At 41.0% G+C, this 27,765-nt stretch overlaps 2 protein-coding genes across 6 annotated transcripts in view; one reads left to right on the top strand and one right to left on the bottom strand.

Moving 5' to 3' along the window:
• The window catches only part of JAKMIP2 (janus kinase and microtubule interacting protein 2), a 203,721-nt gene that overhangs the window by 108,327 nt on the left and 67,629 nt on the right, over positions 1-27,765 (top strand). For 4 of the 5 annotated variants that reach the window (XM_033180737.1, XM_033180740.1, XM_033180738.1 and 1 more), the window contains 2 exons: positions 5,358-5,634; positions 21,405-21,902. In XM_033180737.1, the coding sequence (XP_033036628.1) occupies positions 5,506-5,634; positions 21,405-21,902 (627 nt within the window). In that variant the 5' untranslated portion in view covers positions 5,358-5,505. The remainder of the gene's footprint in view (positions 1-5,357; positions 5,635-21,404; positions 21,903-27,765) is intronic. The other variant, XM_033180741.1, reaches the window with a different exon arrangement.
• Positions 20,842-27,765, bottom strand: part of LOC117065657 — a 102,933-nt gene continuing 96,009 nt past the window's right edge. The window contains exon 4 of the mRNA XM_033180742.1: positions 20,842-22,414. Within this exon, the coding sequence (XP_033036633.1) occupies positions 22,373-22,414 (42 nt within the window). The 3' untranslated portion in view covers positions 20,842-22,372. The remainder of the gene's footprint in view (positions 22,415-27,765) is intronic.

The following is a 27,765-nucleotide window of genomic DNA, read 5'->3' on the forward strand; positions in this document are numbered from 1 at the left end:
GTTTATCAAGATTGGATCTGGAAGCTGCCTAAACACTAAAAGATGTGAAAGGACTTTGTTGGGAGTAGATGATTCAAGATGATTTCAGATGGGGCATCCCACTCCCGGTCTCCAGAAGTAGTCTGCCAGGAGAAACCTTGGTGAGGAGGGACAGAAGCTGCATTTTCCTCTGCTGATGTCACTCCTTTTCTCTCAGTGGGTTCTCTCCCTCAAGAGTTTTGTGCCAGTTCCTAAATAAAGGGCTCTTTTAATATATAAGGTCTCTGTAAGTGCAGAACTTGAGTTATCAATAATTTTACACATCCCCTGTCATTCTTATTCAATTTAAGCATCTTGAAGACAGAGCTTACAGGGTGTTTTATTTCCTCTACTGTGGCTAACAGTAGAGCTAGAAAGCACTCAATAAGTGGTTAGTTCTTGTGTCGTGAGCTATGCAAGAGCATCACTTACATCCCTTCATTTAATTGCCAAGCAATCCAATGTCATAGATACTACATATCCCCATCCCTCCAAACCCCATTTGAAAGATGAGGAATATTGAGGCCTAGAGAATTAAGTGATTTGAGATCATATAGCTACTAAAGGCAGAGGTGGGATTTAAACAGGTTTGTCTGACTCCGTAGCCCATACTTTTAATCAAAAATTCTCAAAGATGCCTGTGTATCAGAATCACGTGCCAATTACTACATCAGAACCTCCAGAAGTGGAGCTTCTTATCACTAGAGCTCTCAAGTAGATTTTGATGTAACCAGACCAAAGATTCAGGAAGCCCTCCTCTAAAATACTACACTATATTACCTTCTCAATAAATGTCTGTTAAATGAATGAATGATGGCTGTAATTCTTTCACTAATAATCCATTCCTCCATAAAGGTGTGCTCTTACGCAATGATCTTCAAAATGCAAAACTTTCTAAGAGACTGTCTCTAACTTCTCTAATATCTTTATCAGAGATAGAAACCATTACAGAGAAACTCAGCCTCAAGGACTGTAGGAGGTGCCTGATTAGGGATAGTGGAAGGCTTGAAGAGTAAGCTAAAATTCAAATATTTGATGCTTCACAGTGTTGCCTGGGGATATTGCTGCCTGACCATGCAGCTAGGAGCTAGAAACATAAGGTTCACTTAAAGTTTCCTCAAGTTTTTTATGTTGTAAAGCTCCCACAGAGATTGACCCTTAGTGGAACAAGGCTCCTATCCTTCCTCCTGATAATCTGCTGGGTCAGACATCATCAGTGGCAAGGACCTTGGGGTGTCCAGAAACGTTCCACCTGGTGCAGTGATACCTTCAGGCAGTCTCTTTTTTACACTCCTTCAAGAGTGATGTCCCTTGTCACGGCTGGCAGCTTCTGTAGAAGCCTGGCCTTAAGCCACTTACACAAAGGCAGCAAGAGTATCCATCAGGCAATGAATGAATACATAAGATGCAGTTGATCCCTACAATAGAATATTGTTCAGCAATAGAAATGAAGTATCAATCCATGCTACAACATGGATGAACCTGGAAAACATTATGCTAAAGTGGAAGAAGCCAGTTACACACACACACAAAAACATGTCATATGATTCCACTTATACAAAATGTCCAGAACAGACAAATCCATAGAGACAAAACGAAATAGAGACAAAACACTAAATGGACTTAGTGGTTGCCTAGGGCTGAGAGAGCTGGGTGGAATGACGGCTAATAGGTATAGAGGTTCTTTTGGGGGTGATGAAAATGCTCTAAAATTGATTGTGATGCTGTTTATGCAACCTTGTGAATATACTAAAAACCACTGAATTGTACATCTTAAAAGTGTGAATGTTACAGTGTGTGACTTATATCTCAAAGAAGCTGTGAAAGGAAAAACAAAAAAGCAGCACAAGGAGACAAAAGAGATGTAGTAAAATTAGAGCATGAGAACCACGAGATTGCCAGGCACCCATTACAACTGGAGAAGGGTTTGGAAAGTTCTCCTCCACCAAAGGGGTGTACAGGACGGTGGCCATGAAGTTGCTCACCTTAAGGCACCCATAGGCTGATGCTATCAGTAACTTCCTGTGATGCTTTTTTCTTTTCTGAATGTGCATCTATTTTTTTTCACCTTTTCCTTTTCCTCACCCTTTGTGGAACTAAGTTCATAATACTTCCCAGGCTAAAACTATATAAAGTCTGGCACATAATACTACATTTTTAAGTAGAATTATAAATTAAGATGTAAAATGTATCTATTATGTCTGTCCCTTTGCACATTTTTTGCTACAAGCAATTCTGTAGAACTCACAGTCGTTATTTACAATGGGAGAGAAGAATGTGCAAACCAGTAGTAATGTTTAAAAATTGGGCGTGATTCCATCAATGACTCCATGTGTCAAAGTTGCCACTTTCTTTTTATCTGTTGAGGGTTGTATTACCTCTCACATGGACCATTAAAGCAGCCTAACTGACTTTCTTCCACCATCTTCCATAATACTCACAGTTACCTTCCTAAAATGCAAATACAAGGCAGTGCAGTCTGGAGAATAAGAGTTTGGTTCCCAGTCTCAGATTGCTTAGATTTGAATCTGAGCATCACCACCAATCAACTTGGTCAATTTAGGCAAGTTACCTAATCTTTCAGTTCAGTTCATCATTTTTCCCTAAATTTTGTGAGAATTAAGTAAGAACAGTGTGTTAAGCCCTTAGTCCAATGATGGACTCATTGTGAGCAGTCAGTCACTAGAAGCTCTTATTATTATTACATGTGTGTTCAAATGCTGCCATGTTTCCTCATGCCTGTAAAATCCACTCCAAGCTCCCTAGCCTATCTTGCAACAACCTTTGAAATCTCACCTCTGTCTCTCTTCTTCCATTTCACAACCTTTTCTGAATATACCAGGCAAATTTGTGGCTTCAGGTTTTTGCTCAAGTTCTTTCCTCTACCATTTCATATCTGCATTTGGAAAAGCCTGTTCTTCATTCAAGAAGACAATAATGAAGGGACTATAATGCTATTCCCAAGCTCCTTTTTTTCTCTGTATTCCAGCAGCACTTTAGAGGTTTGAGGGAAATTGGCCAAAGAGGGTCATATTTTATAGACAAAGCAAGCAGAACTTCTTAGTGAACTGAATAAAAGACACAAGGAATAAAATAGAAGAAAGTATAATTTCTAAGTTTGTATCTGGTACAACTGGACATGTGATTTTGCCATTCAATGATCTAGGAAAACCTGGGGAGAATAAGGTTTGGGGGGACTAATGTAATAAAGACATCTGTATTAGTTATGCTAGGTTTGAGATGCCAATCAGATATTCAAGTGGGTTTGATAAGTAAAGTGTTGTATGTATATACAAGTCTAGTGTTTGCATAATGGTCGGGGCTATGGATATAGAACTGTGGGTCATAACTATATAGGAGGCCAGTGGAAGTCATCTGGAAAAGCCCAGAAAAACAACAACATTTAGAAATCAAATACATATAGAGAGAAACCTGTTATATGTATACACATACACACACACACACACACACATATGTGAATTTACTCACTCACTACCTACTTGAGCGTAAATACTATCTTATTTATCCTTATGCCTATTGGTGCTTGTCACACAAATGTTCAGTATGTGCTTGCTGAATTCATTCCAAGACTAAAAGCAAAAAAAAAAAAAAAAAGATGGCCTCTCAGAGACCTCGCAGCCCTGTACTTTCATAATTTGGCCAGATTTGCAAAGGAAGCATGAAGGACAACTCCAGCATCTAGCACAGGATGGAATGTGATGGACAGTTCCATGACTGCTGCAGACAGTCTCATCCTTTCTATCTCCTAACCTCTCCCTGTCCCCTTCCCCTAGGGACTTCAAAGAGCACAGCTTCAGTGCTCATGAGCAGATGGCACAAAGCCCAGGGTCCCAGCATGCTTGTCAGTGCTAGATACAAGGGTCTTAAGGGAGCAGCAGCTGCTGGAGCATATGGGTGGTCAGCAGGAGTTCCCCTCAGCTCTGGACTGAAGCTCCTCAACACACACAGTGCCCAATTTTCTGAAAGGTTGCACGGGAAGCTTTCTCTGGGATCTTGTCATGTTTTTCCCATTGACTTTAATGATTTAGTATTCCTATTTTTCTGGGCCCCTTATTCCTATGAAGTATTCAAGAATTTGTTAATCAAGACACATCCACCTACCCCTACCCCTTTTCTCTCCTCTTGCCACAATTCTGATTAGGCTTTCATCATTCTTTACCTGGACAAATTCAGTTGCTTTCTATCTGGTCTTCTTGCATTCATTCTCTCTCCATTCTGCCACCAGAATAACAACACCAAAGTACTGCTCTATTAGGGCACACACCTGCCAAGAACTTCAACAGCTTCCCCATTGCTTAGTGAAAAAAAAAGGTTCCAACATTCTAAGCTTGGAATTCTAGGCCTCCCCGCCATCTATCCTTTCCAGGAAACCTTTCCAATATTAGTGCCCATCAACCACATTTGGGGGTGTAATTAATCAGGCCCTATTTCTTCCCACAAATAGTCACTGTGATTTCTCTCCGTTGTGTCTCAGCACCTGCTTTTTTCCTTGCCCAGGATGCTTCACCTGTTTCTCCGTCTGTTATCATCTTACCCAATCCTCAAGTTCCAAGCCATTGGTGTCTTCTTCAGTGAGCCTTTCTTATTCAACCCAGATGGAAAGAGAGGTCACTATACTTCTGAAACAATTCATGCCTATTTTTAAAAATCATCTATCAGATTATGGATAGTGATGTAAATAGATAGATAGGTGATTGATTGATAGATAGACAGATAGATAAATAAATTTTTTCCCATTGGAACTCTGACTTATTTTTCTATTTCAACATTCCATACCTAGCAGAGCATATGGAAGGAGCTCTATGAATGAATGAACTGATTGAATGAATGAATGAATATATGAGTGACTCAGTTAATCCAGTGATTCATTTCTAGTTATTCTCCATTTCTCACAGTTTAGCTATTACATGTAATCCTGTCTCTATACATTGGGTTTTCTTAAAGTTGGGTCTCTCTGCCTTTTCTGGTCAACACATAGGTGACTTCCTTTAACGACCATGTTCTTTATGGTTGGAGTATCAGTGAGTGACATGGAAGAGATAAGGATAGAAGAGGGAGCAGTTTCAGGTAAAAAGAACGCTCCAAGATATGAAAGAGATATGCTTACAGGTGAAGGATTTTAAGCAAGATATTGACATAATTAGATTAGCTATTTGAAAAAAATCACTCTAAATTCATGTACAAGTGGACAGGAGATACTGAGGATAGGAGAGCCTCAGGAGGAGGCTCTTACAGGTAACTCAGGCTGAGAGTAGACTGACTGGCACTTAGACCAGGTCTTTGCCAAAACAATAACTACTATCTCTGCCTCTTCTCAGGGCTTCCAGGGCAGCGGTTGAGGAGACCTTACCAAGGAGCACCACACAGTAGATGCTGAGACATCGTACTCCAGGATAAGAAACAGTAACATGGCAGCACCTGCTTGAAAGAAATTAAAAACCAACAGACTCCATTTAGAAAGGAACAATGTCCAAAAAAGGGCGAAATAAGGGCGAGAAGCCCGAGGCACTCATTGTTGCCCTTCAAGCTGCCAATGAAGACCTCAGGACCAAGCTCACAGACATTCAGATAGAGCTGCATCAAGAGAAGTCCAAGGTGAGCGAGGGCTACCTGAGGCCATGGCCTTAAGAGCAGCTCTGACTGTCCACATGCAGTGAGCACAGCTCTGCCTGCTGGCCCACCCCAGTGGACTCCTGCCCTTTGCCAGAGAGGGCAACATCCCCTGTACACATGGAGAGCTTATTGCATGTGGCAGGAGGGAACTGAGCACAGGACACACAGAAAGTGAGAATAGCATGCTCACTTGACAGATCTCAGCCTCCTCTGGAAGCCTGGTTCAGGAAGCCAGATATGAAAATTCAGACAGTGTCCCCCTACCACCGCCAAGCACTTAATAGTTGCATGACCTTGGGCAAGTTCCACTCTTGCCCTCCAAAGGTTATACCTCCCAGAGCATTCAAAGCAGTCCTTCTGAAATGTACCACATCATGTTACTCCACTGCCCAATACCTTCCACTGGCTTCCTATCTCTCTTAGAGTCAAAGAACTTTCTCCACCACTACAGGATATTAGCTCCGGCCCCCTCTTTGATTCATCTCCCACTTCTCTCTCTCTTGATCACTCTGTTTCCTATTTTTGCTGGATCAAGAGAGAGACCTCAATCACATTTAGGGCCTTTGCACTTGTTCTTCCTGGACAGCTCCATGCTCCTTCACTCACCTCCTTCAGATGTCTGCTCAACCATCAAGTGTCTGACCACAGTCTCTAAAACAGAACACTTCCCCATCCTCAGGTACTCCCCATAGCCTATTCTTGGCTTATTTCATAGCAATTTATACATTTGCTTTTTACTTGCTTAGTGCAGTCACTCCTCAATCTCTACAAAAGCAGGAATTCAGTTTACTTAGTGTCCCTAGAGCCTAAATAATCACAAGAACTTAAAATCTCAATATGTATTTGTTGAATGAATACAGGAATAATTTAAAGATGATGCATTCCTTATACCTCAGTTTCTTCATCACATTACAGCTATATTGAGGTATGAATTAGACAAGTATATAATGTGTTTATGAGGATTGAACAAAAAAATTTATGTCAAGTGCTCAGAGAGCTGCCTGACACATAATAAACTTGCAAAAAATTACAGCATTGGTGTTCTTTTTACTATTCTCTAGATTTAAGTCAGTTGCTAACCAGACTTAGAAGTCTCTTTACTTCTTTCAATCCAATCGCCTAAATGGACAAGCAAACACACATCTCACCAAGGTGGTGTGAATATCAACTAGGGTCATGTCTAGGAAAACATTTTGACATCTCCAGCATTCATAAGATGTTTTTGCTCCCTGCAAACCAGAGACCACAATGACTGCATAAAGTTGCCTTATTTAGATAATTATACAGTAAGAAAACATTCTTGATCAACAAGCAGTAGTCACAAGCCAACAAATATATTTATTCAATTTTTATCTACCTCTTCTTCCTTGACATCATTAAATTTTTTGTTAAATTTGTTATTTCTCCCCAAATCTATTTCTCTTCATTTTAACAAAATAAGTGGCCTTTGGATCTGCCAAAGCCTCTTGCCCCCTGCCTAAGTTAAGCCTTGACCTTAGATAAAGAGACGGTAATGTAAAATTTGTGAAGGAAATTTTTTAGTTTCCGTGAAGCCAAAGGGAACATGATGTCATTTTAGAACAGCATTTGTTTGAGAGTCAGAAGATGTGGGGCATTATTTGTCTTTATCTCTCCTTGGAGATGAATTTAAATGTCTCAGTGTCTCTATCTGTAATTCAGATGACTGAATCTGCTTCTCCATATCTGGGCTTGTCAAGCATCACTGTGTAATGGTATAACCTGGGGGACCTGATTAAATATTAAGATTCCTGAGTCCACAATCCAAGAATTCTGATAAAGTAGTCAGGTGAAAACCAGGACTTGTATTCGGTAAAGCAGCCCAGGCAATGCCGATGCATTACAGATGCAGATGACTTCCAGGCTTCGCGTTGATAAACACTCCACTGTAAGATTCCATCCAGGTCTGACAATCTATAAACATTTCATTGGCCTTAACTCTCCCTGCAGCAACATCACACTTCAAGGGAGGCAGACTCCTTTAATTGTAGTTACGACAGGATGACAATCTACATTCCTAGGAAGAATCTTGTCAATCTCGTGACCGGGAACCCTAAACTGCTGCTGCTTTCCAGAGAACAAACTGATGAGATTCCCAGAAACAGAGACTCTGAGGACTTCAACACTGCCAATACTCCACATATTCAAGCCTTTTAAAATGGGTAACTCTCAAGTTTGAACCAGGCTGCCTGTTTATCTTGGGCCTGGCACTGTTGTCTAAGCCCTCAGGCCAAGCATAATCTCCCCTTCCTCTGACGATTGACTGGCAGCCAGCCTCTTAAATGAGTGCACACAGCCTTGTCCTTTTCTCTGCTGGCTGCCCCTGGCTGGCTACCCCTCCTTGGCAGTTAATTACGGTCCCAGCCCAGGAGCTAAAGCAAAGTCTCATTGCCTGTCAGCATCCTTCCCCAGAGAGCAAAGGGAATGTAGAGGGCAAACAAGTCATAAAGCACTTTTATTATAAATAAATGTGATTGTGTTTTCAAAGGACCAGGTTTTAAGAGAGAGAATATGAACAATGCCTAGATGTGAATTTATACTCTCAGGTTGGCTCTGAGGCTCTGATGACAAAATGACAGTTCAGCTACTAGGGAATGGATAAGTTAAAAAGTGGAAACCTTGGGGGCAATGGGGCAGTATTCATTTATCCAGCAAGACAAATAATCCCACTGATATTTACAGAATAGCCATTGTGTATAGAGCCGAATCTTAAGACCTTTGGGCTGATAATATAAATAGCTACAACTTACTGAATGTTTACTATCTGTCATGGGCTGATAAGCGCATTTCATCCTGCCAGAGTCCCAGCTGCTTCACTAGCACCTGACTGGCCTGGAGAAGGTTATAAAACCCCTCTGTGTTCTTCATTTGTCAAATGGAACAATAATGGTATCTGCCTTACAAGGGTGTATGTATGAGTGTTAATTTTTGAGCAATTAGTTTGTGTCAAGCGTGTTAAGTGCTTTCATGCCATTATTTCATTTCATCCTCATTTTCACCTGCTGAGGTGGGCATTGTTATCCCTACTTTACAGATGAGGAAACTTCCTGGCCTATAGGAGGTGCTCAAAATTACTTGTTGAATGAATTTACATGATTTTTTTTTTAACAGCTTTCCCCCAAACCCTGTGGCATAAGTACTGTTACAGTATTCACTTAGGTGAGAACTCCAGACTTGGGTAGAGAAAGGATTTCCACCCATGTCTGTCTGCTTCTTGGAGCAGCACCCTGAGCCACTAAGTTGCGGTATTTGCCCTGTGTGTCTCTTCTATGGACACCATGAGTGCGTGATCCAATGGTTAGTGTGTATGAACATGCCAGGGGCTGCCCCAGGACTCTTTAACTCTCCCTCAGAGATAAACAATGGTTGTGTGAACAGCATAGGCACAGTGACAGAGGGAATGAATGGACAGGAGCGGGGAATAGGGTTCTCAGGGCAAAGGCAGCAGGGCAACAGGTCTGGGTTGCAAGGTTGAGAAGAATCAGCTCCAGACAGGAGCTGTCCCATTGGCACAGCCCTTCAGACTGCAAAGCATTTTCACACCAAGCCTCACAACCATCAGAGCAAGCCTGTGATAAAGACAGGGTGCAATTACTGTTCTACCTTCACTGAGGAAGAAAATGAGGTTCAAACTGTTTAACTCATTGAAGAAAATGAGGTTCAAACTGTTTAACTCATTTGCTCCCAGAGACACAGCTAGTGGAGGAGCGGCAATGGGAATTCCTGTCTTCTGTAAGATGGTGGTGGTCAAGGTAATGCTCACTCTCTGATTCCACTGCCCTCTATTGCCTCTAGGGCATTCTCAGAAAATCAGCCAACATTCTCTATCCTCGAGTGACTGTCCCCACAGCCTCCAGACACAGGTACCAAATTTGGGATGGGGTATATTTTCCTGTCTATTCCTTTAGTTCTGTTTTCAGGAAGCAAAAGTAGCTGAAAACAAGAAATTTTAAAGATAGACTCCTTTGCACTGAATTGTATAAGGTTGTATAGGATTTCCCTTGTGAGCAACCTTCCTAGAGCAACTCCTTCACATCTCCTCTCTGAGAGTTCCTTTGTGCCCCTGAAAATCCCTGCCAGTTTACTGTGTTCCTCCAGGAACATCCAATGGAGATAATCCAGGCCAAAGTTTATGTTAGCTTAGCTTGTCTTGATAACCTCTCAACCTTTTTCTTACCTTTGACTGAGCTGTCCAATTTTTAATCCTAAATTTCTAAGATCACTTTTAAAGCTCAAATCATCACTATCTTTCTCTTGGCAGAATTTACATTGGCATTTTGCAAAGGCTAGACCAGAAGTAGGACAGAATAGAAAAATACAACGTGAGATCTATGTAAGATAGTCATACATTCTTTTTTCTCTGTCATAGTGTAACCTTTCCTTGGTAGGATTAAACTTTGCTGATGACCTTTTTTTTCCCATAGAACCTCTAGGATAGAAGGGATTTGGAAGCCTATCATTCAGAGCCCTACCGAGCACCCTCCCCTTCACCCTGCCCCACCCTGCACCATTCTTTATCACTCTTTAGGCCCACATGCACCCCAAGTGTCTTCCACATCAAGATTAGATGCTGCCAATGCCAGAGAACACAATACATACTGAAGAAACTCAGCTTTATCTTTGAACATCTCTTTCTGTTGGAAAAATAGTTACCATCTTAATAATGTAATATAGTAATATTAGTCTTATCAAGATGATATGGGGACTTTTTTTTTTTTTTTTTTTTATTTTATTTTTTTTATTATACTTTAAGTTCTAGGGTACATGTGCATGACGTTTATATCATGTATAACTCCCCAATGCAATCCCTCCCTCCTCCCCCCTCCCCATGATAGGCCCCAGTGTGTGATGTTCCCCTTCCCGAGTCCATGTGATCTCATTGTTCAGTTCCCACCTATGAGTGAGAACATGCGGTGTTTGGTTTCTCTTTGTGATAGTTTGCTAAGAATGATGGTTTCCAGCTGCATCCATGTCCCTACAAAGGACGCAAACTCATCCTTTTTGATGGCTGCATAGTATCCATGGTGTATATGTGCCACATTTTCTTAATCCAGTCTGTCACAGATGGACATTTGGGTTGATTCCAAGTCTTTGCTATTGTGAATAGTGCCGCAATAAACATATGTGTGCATGTATCTTTGTAGTAGAGTAATTATAATCCTTGGGTATATACCCAGTAGTGGGATGGGTGGGTCATATGGTACATCTAGTTCTAGATCCTTGAGGAATCGCCATACTGTTTTCCATAATGGTTGAACTAGTTTACAATCCCACCAACAGTGTAAAAGTGTTCCTATTTCTCCACATCCTCTCCAACACCTGTTGTTTCCTGACTTCTTAATGATTGCCATTCTAACTGGTGTGAGATGGTATCTCATTGTGGTTTTGATTTGCATTTCTCTGATGGCCGTGATGATGAGCATTTTTCATGTGTCTGTTGGCTGTATGGATGTCTTCTTTTGAGAAATGTCTGTTCATATCCTTTCCCACTTTTTGATGGGGTTGTTTGTTTTTTTCTTGTAAATTGTTTGAGTTCTTTGTAGATTCTGGATATTAGCCCTTTGTCAGATGAGTAGGTTGCAAAAATTTTTTCCATTCTGTAGGTTGCCTGTTCACTCTGATGGTAGTTTCTTTAGCTGTGCAAAAGCTCTTTAGTTTAATTAGATCCCATGTGTCAATTTTGCTTTTGCTGCCGTTGCTTTTGGTGTTTTAGACATGAAGTCCTTGCCCATGCCTATGTCCTGAATGGTACTACCTAGATTTTCTTCTAGGGTTTTTATGGTATTAGGTCTAACATTTAAGTCTCTAATCCATCTTGAATTAATTTTCGTATAAGGGGTAAGGAAAGGATCCAGTTTCAGCTTTCTACTTATGGCTAGCCATTTTCCCAGCACCATTTATTAAATAGGGAATCCTTTCCCCATTTCTTGTTTCTCTCAGGTTTGTCAAAGATCAGATGGCTGTAGATGTGTGGTATTATTTCTGAGGACTCTGTTCTGTTCCATGGTCTATATCTCTGTTGTGGTACCAGTACCATGCTGTTTTGGTTACTGTAGCCTTGTAGTATAGTTTGAAGTCAGGTAGCGTGACGCCTCCAGCTTTGTCCTTTTGACTTAGGATTGTCTTGGCAATGCGGGCTCTTTTTTGGTTCCATATGAACTTTAAAGCCGTTTTTTCCAATTCTGTGAAGAAAGTCATTGGTAGCTTGATGGGGATGGCATTGAATCTATAAATCACCTTGGGCAGTATGGCCATTTTCACGATATTGATTCTTCCTATCCATGAGCATGGTATGTTCTTCCATTTGTTTGTGTCCTCTTTGATTTCACTGAGCAGTGGTTTGTAGTTCTCCTTGAAGAGGTCCTTTACATCCCTTGTAAGCTGGATTCCTAGGTATTTGATTCTCTTTGAAGCAATTGTGAATGGAAGTTGATTCCTGATTTGGCTCTCTGCTTGTCTGTTACTGGTGTATAAGAATGCTTGTGATTTTTGCACATTAATTTGTATCCTGAGACTTTGCTGAAGTTGCTTATCAGCTTAAGGAGATTTTGGGCTGAGACAATGGGGTTTTCTAAATATACAATCATGTCATCTGCAAACAGGGACAATTTGACTTCTTCTTTTCCTAACTGGATACCTTGATTTTCTCTTGCCTGATTGCCCTAGCCAGAACTTCCAACACTATGTTGAATAAGAGTGGTGAGAGAGGGCATCCCTGTCTTGTGCCAGTTTTCAAAGGGAATTTTCCAGTTTTTGCCCATTCAGTATGATATTAGCTGTGGGTTTGTCATAATAGCTCTTGTTATTTTGAGGTACGTTCCATCAATACCGAATTATTGAGCGTTTTTAGAAAGGGCTGTTGAATTTTGTCAAAAGCCTTTTGCATCTATTGAGATAATCATGTGGTTCTTGTCTTTGGTTCTGTTTATATGCTGGATTACGTTTATTGATTTGCGAATGTTGAACCAGCCTTGCATCCCAGGGATGAAGCCCACTTGATCATGGTGGATAAGCTTTTTGATGTGCTGCTGAATCCGGTTTGCCAGTATTTTATTGAGGATTTTTGCATCGATGTTCATCAGGGATATTGGTCTAAAATTCTCTTTTTTTGTTGTGTCTCTGCCAGGCTTTGGTATCAGGATGATGTTGGCCTCATAAAATGAGTTAGGGAGGATTCCCTCTTTTCTATTGATTGGAATAGTTTCAGAAGGAATGGTACCAGCTCCTCCTTGTACCTCTGGTAGAATTCAGCTGTGAATCCATCTGGTCCTGGACTTTTTTTGGTGGGTAGGCTATTAATTGTTGCCTCAATTTCAGAGCCTGCTATTGGTCTATTCAGGGATTCAACTTCTTCCTGGTTTAGTCTTGGGAGAGTGTAAGTGTCCAGGAAATTATCCATTTCTTCTAGATTTTCTAGTTGATTTGCGTAGAGGCATTTATAGTATCTCTGATGGTGTTTGTATTTCTGTGGGGTCGGTGGTGATATCCCCTTTATCATTTTTTATTGCATCTATTTGATTCCTCTCTCTTTTTTCTTTATTAGTCTAGCTAGCGGTCTGTCAATTTTGTTGATCTTTTCAAAAAACCAACTCCTGGATTCATTGATTTTTTGGAGGGTTTTTTGTGTCTCTATCTCCTTCAGTTCTGCTCTGATCTTAGTTATTTCTTGCCTTCTGCTAGCTTTTGAATGTGTTTGCTCTTGCCTCTCTAGTTCTTTTAATTGTGATGTTAGAGTGTCAATTTTAGATCTCCCTGCTTTCTCTTGTGGGCATTTAGTGCTATAAATTTCCCTCTACACACTGCTTTAAATGTGTCCCAGAGATTCTGGTATGTTGTATCTTGTTCTCATTGGTTTCAAAGACATCTTTATTTCTGCTTTCATTTCGTTATGTACCCAGTAGTCATTCAGGAGCAGGTTGTTCAGTTTCCATGTAGTTGAGCGGTTTTGATTGAGTTTCTTAGTCCTGAGTTCTAGTTTGATTGCACTGTGGTCTGAGAGACAGTTTGTTATAATTTCTGTTCTTGTACATTTGCTGAGGAGTGCTTTACTTCAATTATGTGGTCAATTTTGGAATAAGTGCGATGTGGTGCTGAGAAGAATGTATATTCTGTTGATTTGGGGTGGAGAGTTCTATAGATGTCTATTAGGTCCGCTTGGTGCAGAGATGAGTTCAATTCCTGGATATCCTTGTTAACTTTCTGTCTCGTTGATCTGTCTAATGTTGACAGTGGAGTGTTGAAGTCTCCCATTATATTGTATGGGAGTCTAAGTCTCTTTGTAAGTCTCTAAGGACTTGCTTTATGAATCTGGGTGCTCCTGTATTGGGTGCATATATATTTAGGAGAGTTAGCTCTTCCTGTTGAATTGATCCTTTACCATGATGTAATGGCCTTCTTGTCTCTTTTGATCTTTGATGGTTTAAAGTCTGTTTTATCAGAGACTAGGATTGCAACCCTGCTTTTTTTTGTTCTCCATTTGCTTGGTAGATCTTCCTCCATCCCTTTATTTTGAGCCTATGTATGTCTCTGCATGTGAGATGGGTCTCCTGAATACAGCAGACTGATGGGTCTTGACTCTTGATCCAGTTTGCCAGTCTGTGTCTTTTAATTGGAGCATTTAGTCCATTGACATTTAAGGTTAATATTGTTATGTGTGAACTTGATCCTGTCATTATATATTACTGGTTATTTTGCTCGTTATGATGCAGTTCTTCCTAGCCTCGATGGTCTTTACATTTTGGCATGTTTTTGCAATGGCTGGTACCGCTTGTTCCTTTCCATGTTTAGGGCTTCCTTCAGGGTCTCTTGTAAGGCAGGCCTGGTGGTGACAAAATCTCTAAGCATTTGCTTATCTGTAAAGGATTTTATTTCTCCTTCACTGATGAAGCTTAGTTTGGCTGGATATGAAATTCTGGGTTGAAAATTCTTTTCTTTAAGAACGTTGAATATTGGCCCCCACTCTCTTCTGGCTTGTAGAGTCTGCCGAGAGGTCTGCTGTTATTCTGATGGGCTTCCCTTTGTGGGTAACCCGACCTTTCTCTCTGGCTGCCCTTAAGATTTTTTCCTTCATTTCAACTTTGGTGAATCTGGCAATTATGTGTCTTGGAGTTGCTCTTCTGGAGGAGTATCTTTGTGGCGTTCTCTGTATTTCCTGAATTTGAATGTTGGCCTGCCCTACTAGGTTGGGAAGTTCTCCTGGATGATATCCTGAAGAGTGTTTTCCAACTTGGTTCCATTTTCCCCTCACTTTCCGGCACCCCAATCAGACGTAGATTTGGTCTTTTTACATAATCCCATACTTCTTGCAGGCTTTGTTCATTTCTTTTTCTTCTTTTTTCTTTTGGTTTTCTCTTCTCGCTTCATTTCATTCATTTGATCCTCAATCGCTGATACTCTTTCTTCCAGTTGATCGAGTCGGTTACTGAAGCTTGTGCATTTGTCACGTATTTCTCGTGTCATGGTTTTCATCTCTGTCATTTCGTTTATGATCTTCTCTGCATTGATTAATCTAGCTGTCAATTCTTCCACTTTTTTTCAGATTTTTAGTTTCTTTGCGCTGGGTACGTAATTCCTCCTTTAGCTCTGAGAGGTTTGATGGACTGAAGCCTTCTTCTCTCATCTCGTCAAAGTCATTCTCTGACCAGCTTTGATCCGTTGCTGGCGATGGGCTGCGCTCCTTTGCAGGGGGAGATGCGCTCTTATTTTTTGAATTTCCAGCTTTTCTGCCCTGCTTCTTCCCCATCTTTGTGGTTTTATCTGTCTCTAGACTTTGATGATGGTGACGTACGGATGGGGTTTTGGTATAGGTGTCCTTCCTGTTTGATAGTTTTCCGTCTGACAGTCAGAAGGACTGTCTGTTGGTCTGTTGGAGATTGCTTGAGGTCCACTCCAGACCCTGTTTGCCTGGGTATCAGCAGCAGAGGTTGCCCAAGATAGAATATTGCTGAACAGCGAGTGTACCTGTCTGATTCTTCCTTTGGAAGTTTCCTCTCAGGGGTGACGCCTCCCTGTGAGGTGTGGGGTGTCAGACTGCCCCTAGTGGGGGATGTCTCCCAGCTAGGCTACTCAGGGGTCAGGGACCCACCTGAGCAGGCAGTCTGTCTGTTCTCGGATCTCAACCTCCGCGTTAGGAGATCCACGGCTCTCCCCAAAGCTGTCAGACAGAGTCGTTTGCGTCTGCACCGCCCCCGCTCTTTCCGATATGGGGACTTTTATATTTATGTTGCTGGTATTACTATAATAGTGTGTAATACTATATACACAATATTTATTAAAATTAATATTATAACATTCACCATGTATTAATAGTTATTAATCTCTTATGTGTCCCAGCTTTTCCACAGGGCTTTTGATCCATTGCCTATGTCAATCATCACAATAGCCATATGAGAATGATATCGACAACCCCAGTTTACAGATGAGAAAATTGAGGCTGACAGAGGTGAAGCAAGGTTTCAGGTACAGACACAAGGTGTCCAAGGTTTCAGAGCAAACAAGGAGGTGTAGGATCTGACCTGGAGCCGGCTCCTGAGCCCGCAATGTACTTTAGTGAGTCTTCTTTACATTGTTCTTATGTAAAGACTCTTTCTCACTTTTCAAATCATCACAAATTGTGATGAAACAAAGACTTCCTATGTCACGGAGCTGCCCAGGAGGTTAAATGCACTGATGTGTGTAAAGCCTATTTAGAAAGGTGCCTAACTCATATTAAACTCTCAATAAATGCTAGCTATTATATGGTTGAGCTGAAATTTTTCTCCATAAAACATGTATCAAAATTGGTTTCTTTCTTCTACTAAATAATTTTCTTCATTTCAAAGTATTATCATCTTTATAATTTCATTGTTACTCAGGAATGGTTCATCATTTTGTATATTCATTTTAAGATTTATATTACGATATTTAAATCTATATCTTTAGTGGTACCATCTGCACTGCACATAATTTTCAGAAAATTTTTATTGGCTTTCTTACCCCAAAATTTCAATCACATTGTTTGACTTTTCTTCAGAATAAAACACTTCTTCTAGACTTAAAAAGAAGCCATACCTAGAAATCCTGCAAAAAAAAAAAATGTCAGTTTTCATGACAACCAAAATAAGTAAACATAAAAAAAAGTCAAATGTTAATTCATTTGAATTTTCTTTAGTTTTCATGGATTATTTTAAGGAATAGACAGTATTTGTTTTTGTTTTTGTCTTCAGTCTGGAATATATGTTTCATGCACCTGTATTTTTACTTTTTAAAAAACAATTTTCTTCATCTCCCCTTCAGTCCTCATGCAAAAGCTTTGAGTTAATAATTTGGGGTAAATGACAGAATTACAGGAAGATACAATATGATGCCTCCAGAAAATTCGACACAAATAATTTTAGATCAAGGAGTATCTCCTACTATATCCAGTAATAATATTACCTTACACTTCATAGTACTTTATAGTTCAAGGTACTTTTCCATACACTATCTAGTTTAACCCTAAAAGTAACCCGGTTACAGACATTTTTAAGTGTAATCAAAAATCCTCAGAAGGATAAAGCAACTTTCTTAGTGATAGCAAATGGTGAAACAGGAATACAAACCCAGGATTTCTTACCCTTTGTCCATTTTTACTACAGTTTTTCACTGTTCTCAGAAGAATGGCTAAAAATTTCCCTTGTTAACCACCAGCTGTTGCAGTCCTGATACAGTTCCAGATGCCTAGTGTAAATGCATCCTGCAGAAATTGAAGATGACTAAATTCCTATCACTTGAGCTGAAGTAACTTTCCCAGGGTCTTCTATGGAAGGCAAATTATCAGAGTTTCTAAATGAGTAGAAAATAAGGCTTTTCCTTTCAAAAAATGCATTATCTAGAATAAGAATCAGCAAATTCTTTCTGTGACGGGTAAGATAGTGAATATTTTAGGCGTTGTGGGCTAGACGGTCTGTGAAACTACTCAACTCTATTGTAGCATGAAAGCAGCCTTAAGCAATATGTAAATGAATGGCATGGCTGTGTCCCAATAAACTTTATTTATAAAAACAGGAGCAGGATGGATTTGACTCTTGGGCGGTAGTTTGCCCACCCCAATCTAGAAGATGCCCACTTCCACTCTAGAAAGATGCAGAGTAAGACCTAGATTGTCCTTATTGAAGCACCAAGAGAAGCACCTAGCAGAGAGAAGTGAATATTCTTATATGTTAGGGTTTTGTTTTGTTGTCATTTTATACTGGGAAGGGGTTGAGGAGGGGCTGATCTGGTAACCCTGCAAGTCTGTATTCTCTAAACTGTATGACAGAAAATATTATTCTTGCCTCTGGCTAGGGGCCTAGCCAGAGAGATATAATGGCATACATCCTTTAATTCCACACACGCCACCTGGTTTCTTATATTTTGTTCTAGGAGCCACTGGGTACACAAAGATGAGGATGCCTCACTGGCAACCTTCTAAAAGTTAACAGTCTCGGGTAGGGGTAGAAGAGGAGGTAATGAGGACAGACAAGTGGGCAAAAAAAAAATGCAAAGAAAACTGAAAACCACTAGTAAGGAGGTGCTTCAAAAATATACTGAGAAGACAAAGGTAGGAGAAATGAGCTTTATCCTGGGTGAGTAGGGTGGCATGACAGGAGAGGATGACATCTAGCCAGGCCATGAGAAATGTGAGGATCCCAAAAGGAGCTGATGGAAGCATAAGTCAGGAAGAAGAAACTGTCAGCATATGAGAACGAGAGGCAGGGCATATGCAGAAAATAATATAACCCCTGTCCTACCTAGAGCACAGGACAGGTGAGGAAACAGAGAGGGAGAAGTAGGAGCTGGAAATCCAACCAAACCTTCCTGGGAGCCTGAAAGGTGAAGCTGAGCTGTTAGATTTTATTCCACAACATAAAAGAGCCTGGGTGGTTTTGAGCAGACACATTAGTAAGACAAGAACTGAGCTTTACTAAGAGAATATCACCAGTAGCGTGGGGAAAGCTAGGTTCACCAAATGAATGTCTAAGAACTCCAGAGCAACACTGTCCAAGAAAAATATAATGTGAACCACAAATGCAAGCCATGTCTGTGATTTTAAAATTTCTTGTTAGCTGCAATTTTAAACAGTGAAAAGAAACAGAATCCGTTGTAATAATATTGTTTAGTATAATTTATCCAAAACATTATAGTTTCAATGTGTAATCAATATAAAAGTGATAAGTGAGATATTTTACATTCTTTACCTCACACTAAGTCTTTGAAATCCAGAGTATATTTTATATGGAGAGAAAATCTCAGTTCAAATTTGCAGTATGGTAACTAGTGGGCGCCACATAGGACAGCACAGGTCTAGAGCCTAAGAGAGAAGAAGCCTCCACAAAGGGACTATAGGTGTAAGCTGGAGGTGAGATCAGAGGATGGTTTGAGGATACCTGGCTGCTTATTTCACCAAGTGCCCTTGTGCCCCAACCTCTAAAGAATAACCATCATGGGAATAATTGCTGTGCCTTTAAAAATAAACTGTTCATAAAATACTATGCAAACTTAGAAAATACTGTTCTAGCTAAAGGTAGGTAAACTATTAAAGTGAGTAAAATCTCAGACACTGTATATTAGTCAGGGTTCTCTAGAGGGACAGAACTAATAGGATAGATGTATATATATAAAGGGAGGTTTATTAACGAGTATTGACTTACACGATCATAAGGTCCCACAATAGGCCATCTGCAAGCTGAGGAGCAAGGAAGCTAGTTCGAGTCCCAAAGGTGAAGAACTTGGAGTTCGATATTCAAGGGCAGGAAGCATCCAGGACAGGAGAAAGATGTAGGCTGAGAGGCTAAGCCAGTCTAGTCTTTTCACCTTCTTCTCCCTGCCTTTATTCTGGCTGCACTGGCAGCTGATTAGAATGTGCCCACCCAGACTGATGGTGGGTCTGCCTTTCCCAGTCCACTGACTCAAACATTAATCTCCTTTAGCAACATCCTCACAAACACACTCAGAAACAATACTTTTCATCTTTCAGTCCAATCAAGTTGACACTCAGTATTAACCATCACAGACACTTTCTATTATAATGGTTACAATATGGAGTCTCAATCTTAAGATTTTTCAGCTGGAGAGGTTCTTAACTATTATTTTGTAAAACCCTCCAATTTTACAAATGGTGGAGACTCATTAGCACTCAACTAGCTATTACTCCTGGGACTCCCCAGTTTTCTTCCCTTTCTCTTTTTTTTAAACTTTTATTTATTTATTTATTTATTTGAGATGGAATCTCACTCTGTCTCCCAGGCTGGAGTGCAATGGTGCAACCTTGGCTCACTGTAACCTCCGCCTCCTGGGTTGAAGTGACTCTTCTGCCTCAACCTTCCCAAGTATCTGGGACTACAGGTGCCTGCCACCATGCCCAGCCAATTTTTGTATTTTTAGTGGAGACGGAGTTTCACCATGTTGTCCAAGCTAGTCTCGAACTCCTGACCTCAGGTGATCCACTTGCTTCAGCCTCCCAAAGTGCTGGGATTACAGATGTGAGTCACTGCGCCTGGCCCCCTTTTTCTAGATTGCTCTGTGTATGTGTGTGTGTGCATGCGGGGGTTGTGTATATGACAGAGAGAGGAGACAGAGACAGAGACAAGCAGCAGAGATGAAGTGGGGGATGAGGACAGCAGAACAGGATCACGGAGAGGCTTTTTCAAGACACAAATGTCTGGGCCCCACCTGATCTACTGAATCAGAGACTCACATCTAGATTAGATCAATAGGCAGTGCCATTGCTAATCTACAAGGAGGCCTATATTATCACCGGAAATTTAGCAAACCATGGAATAGTTTTAAACCAGAATTCCTGAGAGGGAAAAAGCTCATTTGAAATATTTTACCAAACTACTTGGAGTGTTGGCTTGCAGGGGCAGGAAGGGAGGAGGAGGAGTGAGAGTGAAAAGGGACTCAAAGAGACATTCATGGCGCATTCAGAAATAACAATGGTCACTAAAGTCCTTCATCAGAGAGAGGACCCAATGATCTGCAGTTTTGTTGTTGTTGGTGGTGTTGTGTGTGTGTGTGTGTGTGTGTGTATAAAATTTGGGGATGAAACTAACCTGCCATACTAACAAAGGTAAGGTTGAGGCTATTATCAACTGTCTTCATTTTTCACCTCCTTAGCAGCAGCAGCATCCCTTCAAAAAAAAAAAAAAGAGGGAGAGGGATGCTCAATAATATCACTTTAGGCACTAATTTATTAGGCTGATCACAATATCAAACTGTGAGCTATTCTAAGACACACACTATCAGTTTGGATCTAGCTAGGGCTGTGTACTCTAAAAAGTTCTCCAGGTGATCTGTATTGCAATCTTCCCCGTAAAGGGGAAAACCATGACTGCGATACTTCCTAATATTAATGCGTATACCAATCACATGGGCATTTGTTAAAATGCGCATTCTGAGTCATAGATCTGGGGCTAAGCCAGGGATTCTGTGCTTCTAGCATGCTTTCCGGGTGATACCAAGGCTGCTTGTCTGCAGACCACACATCGCATAGTAAGGCCCCAGAACATCAAATATTCATCTGAACAAAGTAATTTCAATATCCTCAGGTAATTCTGCCTTTTACACACTGTATTCCCAGCTTCAAGGCCTGTAGTTCTTTTTTCTCAGAGGGCCTGGAATTGGAAAAGAGATGAGGAATTAAGAGATCACAGCGGCCTGAGCTGCAAATCCTGCCTAGGAGCACACCTGTCCTTTGAGGCTCATTTCTCTTCATCCTTTTGCCTCTCTGTTTTTAGGTATCAAAGCTTGAAAGAGAGAAGACTCAAGAAGCGAAGAGGATTCGTGAGCTGGAGCAGCGCAAGCACACGGTGCTGGTGACAGAACTCAAAGCCAAGCTCCACGAGGAGAAGATGAAGGAGCTGCAGGCTGTGAGGGAGAACCTTATCAAGCAGCACGAGCAGGAGATGTCAAGGACGGTGAAGGTGCGTGATGGAGAGATCCAGAGGCTCAAGTCTGCTCTCTGTGCTCTCCGTGACGGCAGCAGTGACAAAGTAAGGACAGCGCTCACCATTGAGGCCCGGGAGGAGGCCCGGAAACTGTTTGATGCAGAGCGTCTTAAGCTCTTACAGGAAATTGCGGACCTGAAAACGGCCAAGAAGCAAGTGGACGAGGCTCTGAGCAATATGATCCAAGCAGATAAAATCAAGGCTGGGGACCTTCGGAGTGAGCATCAGTCCCACCAAGAAGCCATCTCGAAGATCAAGTGGGAGTCGGAGCGGGATATTCGGAGGCTGGTTAGTACAGTAATCCCGTCAGACCCGTGTAGAACCCATGTCTTCCAGGTTTCAGAGTGCTGTGGGATTTGCTTCTTCGTGTGTTTTCTTGTCAGTGGATTGTAAATAGTGCCTACCTTTTGTCCAGTGCTCTATCCAAGATAGCTCAGTATGGAGGTAGGTAGATCAATAGAGAGATATGCTCCGGCCAAAATTGATATTGTAAAGTGTAAGAGATTTTGGAAATCACCTTTCTCATAAAAACTGGATTCTCCAAGGACCGTATATGCAGAAAGTATCTCCAAGGAGCATATATATGGAAAGGACTCCTGTTTTCTTAGATATTTATAAAAATATTATAAATCATGGATTCTTCTAAAGTCAGCATGTTTTTGTGGGCTTTTCCTTTACAGAGTTTTATTGTTTCTTTGTTTGTTTTTACAGAGGGTAGGAGAAGTTTCTATGACTTTCATGATGTCTGAAAACGGCAGCTACTGAGAACATCTTGAGTCTTTTTTTTCCAAAAACCGTGACTGAAAAAAGATACAAAACTATAAAATCCCGAGTCATTTTAAACATAGATATTTTTCCCAAAGTATACAGGAGTCATTTAAAACAGGAGCCATTATAATTTTTAAATTGTCATCCCTAAGTAGGTTGTTTGCTCATTATAGTTTCCAAGACTTACCTCAGGCCCTGCAGAGTTAGTCTTTCCTTCTAACGTGTTTGACCAAAAACCAGATAGGCCTCTCACTATGCTTAACTATAATACAAATATAATTATCACATGAAAATTAAATGTCCTAGGTTGACCTTGTTTAGTTATTTTAGACCAAAAAAATTTATGTTCATCTGCATTCAGATGTTTAGCATCTGTTACATCTTACTTTAATGTTATCACATCAACTCTCACCTGTTAGAATGTACTTTATGTTTCTCTGGAAGTAAGGTTTTTTTAAAGGAAAAACTACACTTTTACTTTTTTGTCTTCCAGTTCTAAGCAATTACTTTCTGAGAATTCTAATTATGTTCCTTGGGTGATATCTCTAGGCTTTTAATTTTAAGTTCAAAGTGGTTACCACAGAGCATTTTTAAAAGTTAATGTTTAATTTTCTTTGTACTGCGATACAGTGTAACTGTAAAATATTGCCTTTGCCACATTTTCTGAATTCTTTTTTTTTTTTTTTATACTTTAAGTTCTATGGTACATGTGCATAACGTGCAGGTTTGTTACATATGTATACTTGTGCCATGTTGGTGTGCTGCACCCATCAACTCGTCAGCACCCATCAATTCATCATTTATATCATGTATAACTCCCCAATGCAATGTCAACTCATTCTATTGCACTGTTTGACAATAAAGACCAAACACAGTGCAGAAATATTGGTCTCTGCCCTGCCTTTGGTTTTTGAAACCACAGTGGCTGATGAAGAAAGAATCAGGACTTCGAACTCTGGAGTTGGTAGGTAAGTATCTAATGAAAAGGCAGCTTTGCATTAAGTATTTTCATTTGTTGACGGTTTTCAATATAAAATCTATAAGTATATCCACTTGATCTGCTAACTTTTTCCACGACTGCCTTTCACTGGCATATTGCTGAAGTAGGCATGAAATCCCTCTTAATAGCAACGTGAAGGGAAGAGGCCAAGATGGCCGAATAGAAACAGCTCAGGTCTGCAGCTCCCAGTGAGACCAACACAGATGGCAGGTTATTTCTGTTTTTCCAATCGAGGTACCCCAGTTCATCTCACTGGGAGGGGTTTGGCAGTGGGTGCGACCCACAGAGAACGAGCAGAAGCAGGGTGGGGCGTCGCTTCATGTGGGAAGTGCATGCAGCCAGGGGACCTCCTTCCCCCAGCAAAGGGAAGCAGTGAGAGACTGTGCTACCTGCCCAAGGTACTACGCTTTTCCCATGGATATTTGCGATCCACGGATCAGCACATTCCTTCATGAGCCTACACCACCAGGGCCCTGGGTTTCAAGCACAAATCTGGGCAGCTGTTTGAGCAGGCACTGAGCTGCAGGATTTTCTTTTTTTCATACTCCAGCGGCGCCTGGAACTCCAATGAGTCAGGACCACCGTCCAATCTCCTGGAAAGGGGGCTGAAGCCAGGGAGCCAAGCAGTCTCACACAGCGGGTCCCAGTCCCACTCCCATGTTCCCATGGAACCCAGCAAGCTAAGAACCACTGGCTTGAAATTCTCACTGCCAGCACAGCAGTCTAGAGTCGGCCTGGGATGATCAAGTTTGGTCGGGGGAGGAGTGACCATCATTACTGTGGCTTTAGTTGGCAGTTTTCCCCTGACAGTGGTAACGAGACTGAGAGTTTTTTTGGACTGGGTGGAATTCACCAGAGGGGCTGTGGCCAGACTGCTTCTCTAGAGTCCTCCCCAGTAGTTAAGGTCTGTCTGCAGGAAATCCAGCAGCTCCATTCAGGGGCTTACAGACAGGACTGTCATCTCCCTGGAGCACAGCACTTGAGGAGAAGGGCGGCTGTGGTAGCAGCTTCAGCGGATTTAATCTTTTCTGCCTGCCGGCTCCGAAGAGAGTGGCTAATCCTAATAAGGGAGGTTCTCCCAGCACAGCACACCAGCTCTGCTAAGGGACAGACCGCCTCCTCAAGTGGGCTCCTGAGCCCTGTGCCTCCTGACTGGGAGAGACCTCCCAGCAGGGGCCGACAGACACCTCATACAGGAGAGCTCTGGCTGGCATCAGGCCAGTCCCCCTCTAAGATGAAACTTCCAGAGGAAGGAGCAGGCAGCAGTCTTGGCTGTTCTGCAGTCTCTCCACTGGTGGTACCTAAGCAGTAAGGGTCTGGAGTGGACCTCCAGCAAACTCCAGCAGACCTACAGAAGAAAGGCCTGTTTGAAGAAAAACAAATAACAACAAACAAAACTAAAAAAGCAACAACAACATCAACAAAAAGACCCTCCCACAAAAACCCCATCCAAATGTCATCAGCCTCAAAGATCAAAGGTAGAGAAATCCACAAAGATGAGAAAAAAACAGTGCAAAAACACTGAAAATTCCAAAAGCCAGAATGCCTCTTCTCCTCCAAATGATCACAACAACTGTCCAGCAAAGGCACAGAACTGGATGGAGGATGAGATGGACAAGTTGACAGAAGTAAATTTCAGAAGGTCAGTAAATAACAAATACCTGTGAGGTAAAGGAGCATGTTCTAACCCAATGCAAGGAAGCTAAGAACCTTGATAAAAGGTTACAGGAACTGCTAACTAGAATAACCAGTTTAGAGAGAAACATAAATGACCTGATGGAGGTGAAGAACACAGCACAAGAACTTCGTGAAGCATACACAAGTATGGATAGCCAAATTGACCAAGCAGAAGAAAGAATGTCAGAGTTTGAAAACCATCTGCTGAAATAAGGTATGCAGACAAGATTAGAGAAAAAAAAAGGAATGAACAAAGCCTCCAAGAAATACGGGACTATGTTAAAAGACTGAACCCACAATTGACTGCAGTACCTGAAAGAGATGGGGAGAATGGAACCGAGTTGGAAAACACACTTGAGGATATTATCCAGGAGAACTTCTCCAACCTAGCAAGACAGGCCAACATTCAAATTCAGGAAATACAGAGAACACCACTAAGATCCTCCATGAGAAGATCAACCCCACGACACATAATCATTATAGTCTCCAAGGTTAAAATGAAAGAAACAATGTTAAGGGCAGCCAAGGGGAAAGGCCAGGTCACCTACAAAGGAAGCCCGTCAGACTACCAGCAGATCTCTCAGCAGAAACCCTACAAGCCAGAAGAGAGTAGGGGCCAATAGTCAACATTCTTAAAGAAAATAATTTTCAACCCAGAATTTCATATTCAGCCAAACTAAGCTTCATAAGTGAAGGAGAAATGAAATCATTTCCAGACAAGCAAATATTTTATCACTACCAGGCCAGCTTTGCAAGAGCTCCTGAAGGAGGCACTAAATATGGAAAGAAAAAACCAGTACTTGCCACTGCAAAAACACACCAAAATATAAAGACCAATGACACTATGAAGAAACTGCATCAACTAGTGTGCAAAATAACCAGCTAGCATCATAATGACAGGATCAAATTCACACATAACAATATTAACCTTAAATGTAAATGGGCTAAATGCCCCAATTAAAAGACACGGGCTGGCAAATTGGATAAAAATTCAAGACCCATCGGCGTGCTGTATTCAGGAGACCCATCTCACATGCAAAGACACACGTAAGCTTAAAATAAAAGGATGGAGGAAAATTTACCAAGCAAATGGGAAGAAAAAAAAAAAACAGGGGTTGCAGTCCTAGCCTCTGATAAAACAGACTTTAAACCAACAAAGATCAAAAAGACAAAGAAGGGCATTACATAATGGTAAAAGGATCAATTCAACAAGAGCTAACTAACCTAAATATATATGCACCCAATACAGGAGCACCCAGATTCATAAAACAAGTTCTTAGAGATCTACAAAGAGACTTAGACTCCTACACAATAATAGTGGGAGACTTTAACACCCCACTGTCCATATTAGACAGATCAATGAGATAGAAAAATAACAAGAGTGTTCAGGACTTTGAACTCAGCTCTGGATCAAGTGTGCCTAGTATAACAGAACTCTCTATTCCAGGTCAACATTCAACATAATACACATTCTTCTCATGCCGCACTTATTCTAAAGTCAACCACATAATTGGAAGTAAAACACTCCTCGGCAAATGCAAAAGAACTGAAATCACAACACACAGTCTCTCAGACCACAGTGCAAACAAATTAGAACTCAGAATTAAGAAACTTATTCAAATCCACACAACTACATGGAAATCAAACAACCTGCTCCTGAATGACTACTGGGTAAATAACAAAATTAAGGCAGAAATCAAGAAGTTCTTTGAAAACAATGAGAACAAACAGACAATGTACCATAATCTCTGGGGCACAACTAAAGCAGTGTTTAGAAGGAAATTTGTAGCACTAAATTCCCACATCAGAAAGATGGAAGGATCTAAAATCAACACCCTAACATCACAATTAAAAGAACTAGAGAAGAAAGGGCAAACAAATACAAAAGCTAGCAGAAGACAAGAAATAACTAAGATCAGAGCAGAACTGAAGGAGATAAAGACACAAAAAAAACCCTTGAAAAAATCAATGAATCCAGGAGCTGGTTTTTTGAAAAAATTAACAAAACAGACCACTAACTAGACTAATAAAGAAGAAAAGAGCATGCCAAATAGACACAATAAAAAATTATAAAGGAGCAATCACCACTAACCCCATAGAAGTACAAACTGCCATCAGAGAATACTATGAACGCCTCTACACAAATAAACTAGAAAATCTAGAAGAAATGGATAAATTCCTGGACACATACACCCTCCCAAGACTAAACCAGGAAGAAGTCGAATCCCTGAATAGACCAATAACAAGTTCTGAAATAGAGGCAATAATTAATAGCCTACCAACCAAAAAAAGCCCAGGACCAGACAGATTCATAGCCAAATTCTACCAGAGGTACAAGGAGGAGCTGGTACCATTCCTTCTGAAACTATTCCAAACAATTTAAAAGGAGGGACTCCTCCCTAACTCATTTTATGGGGCCAGCATCATCCTGATACCAAAACCTAGCAGAGACAACAAATAAAGAAAATTTCAGGCCAATATCCCTGATGAACATCGATGTGAAAATTCTCAGTAAAATACTGACAAACCAAATCCAGCAGCACATCAAAAAGCTTATCCACCAGGATCAAGTCAGCTTCATCCCTGGGATGCAAGGCTGGTTCAACATATGCAAATCAATAAATGTAATCCATCCAATAAATGTAAACCACTGACTAAAACTACATGATTATCTCAATAGATGCAGAAAAGGCCTTCAATAAAATT

This window comes from Trachypithecus francoisi, unplaced genomic scaffold (assembly GCF_009764315.1).
Source record: "Trachypithecus francoisi isolate TF-2019V2 unplaced genomic scaffold, Tfra_2.0 Lachesis_group2, whole genome shotgun sequence".
In the NCBI taxonomy this organism is placed as follows: Eukaryota; Metazoa; Chordata; class Mammalia; order Primates; family Cercopithecidae; genus Trachypithecus; species Trachypithecus francoisi.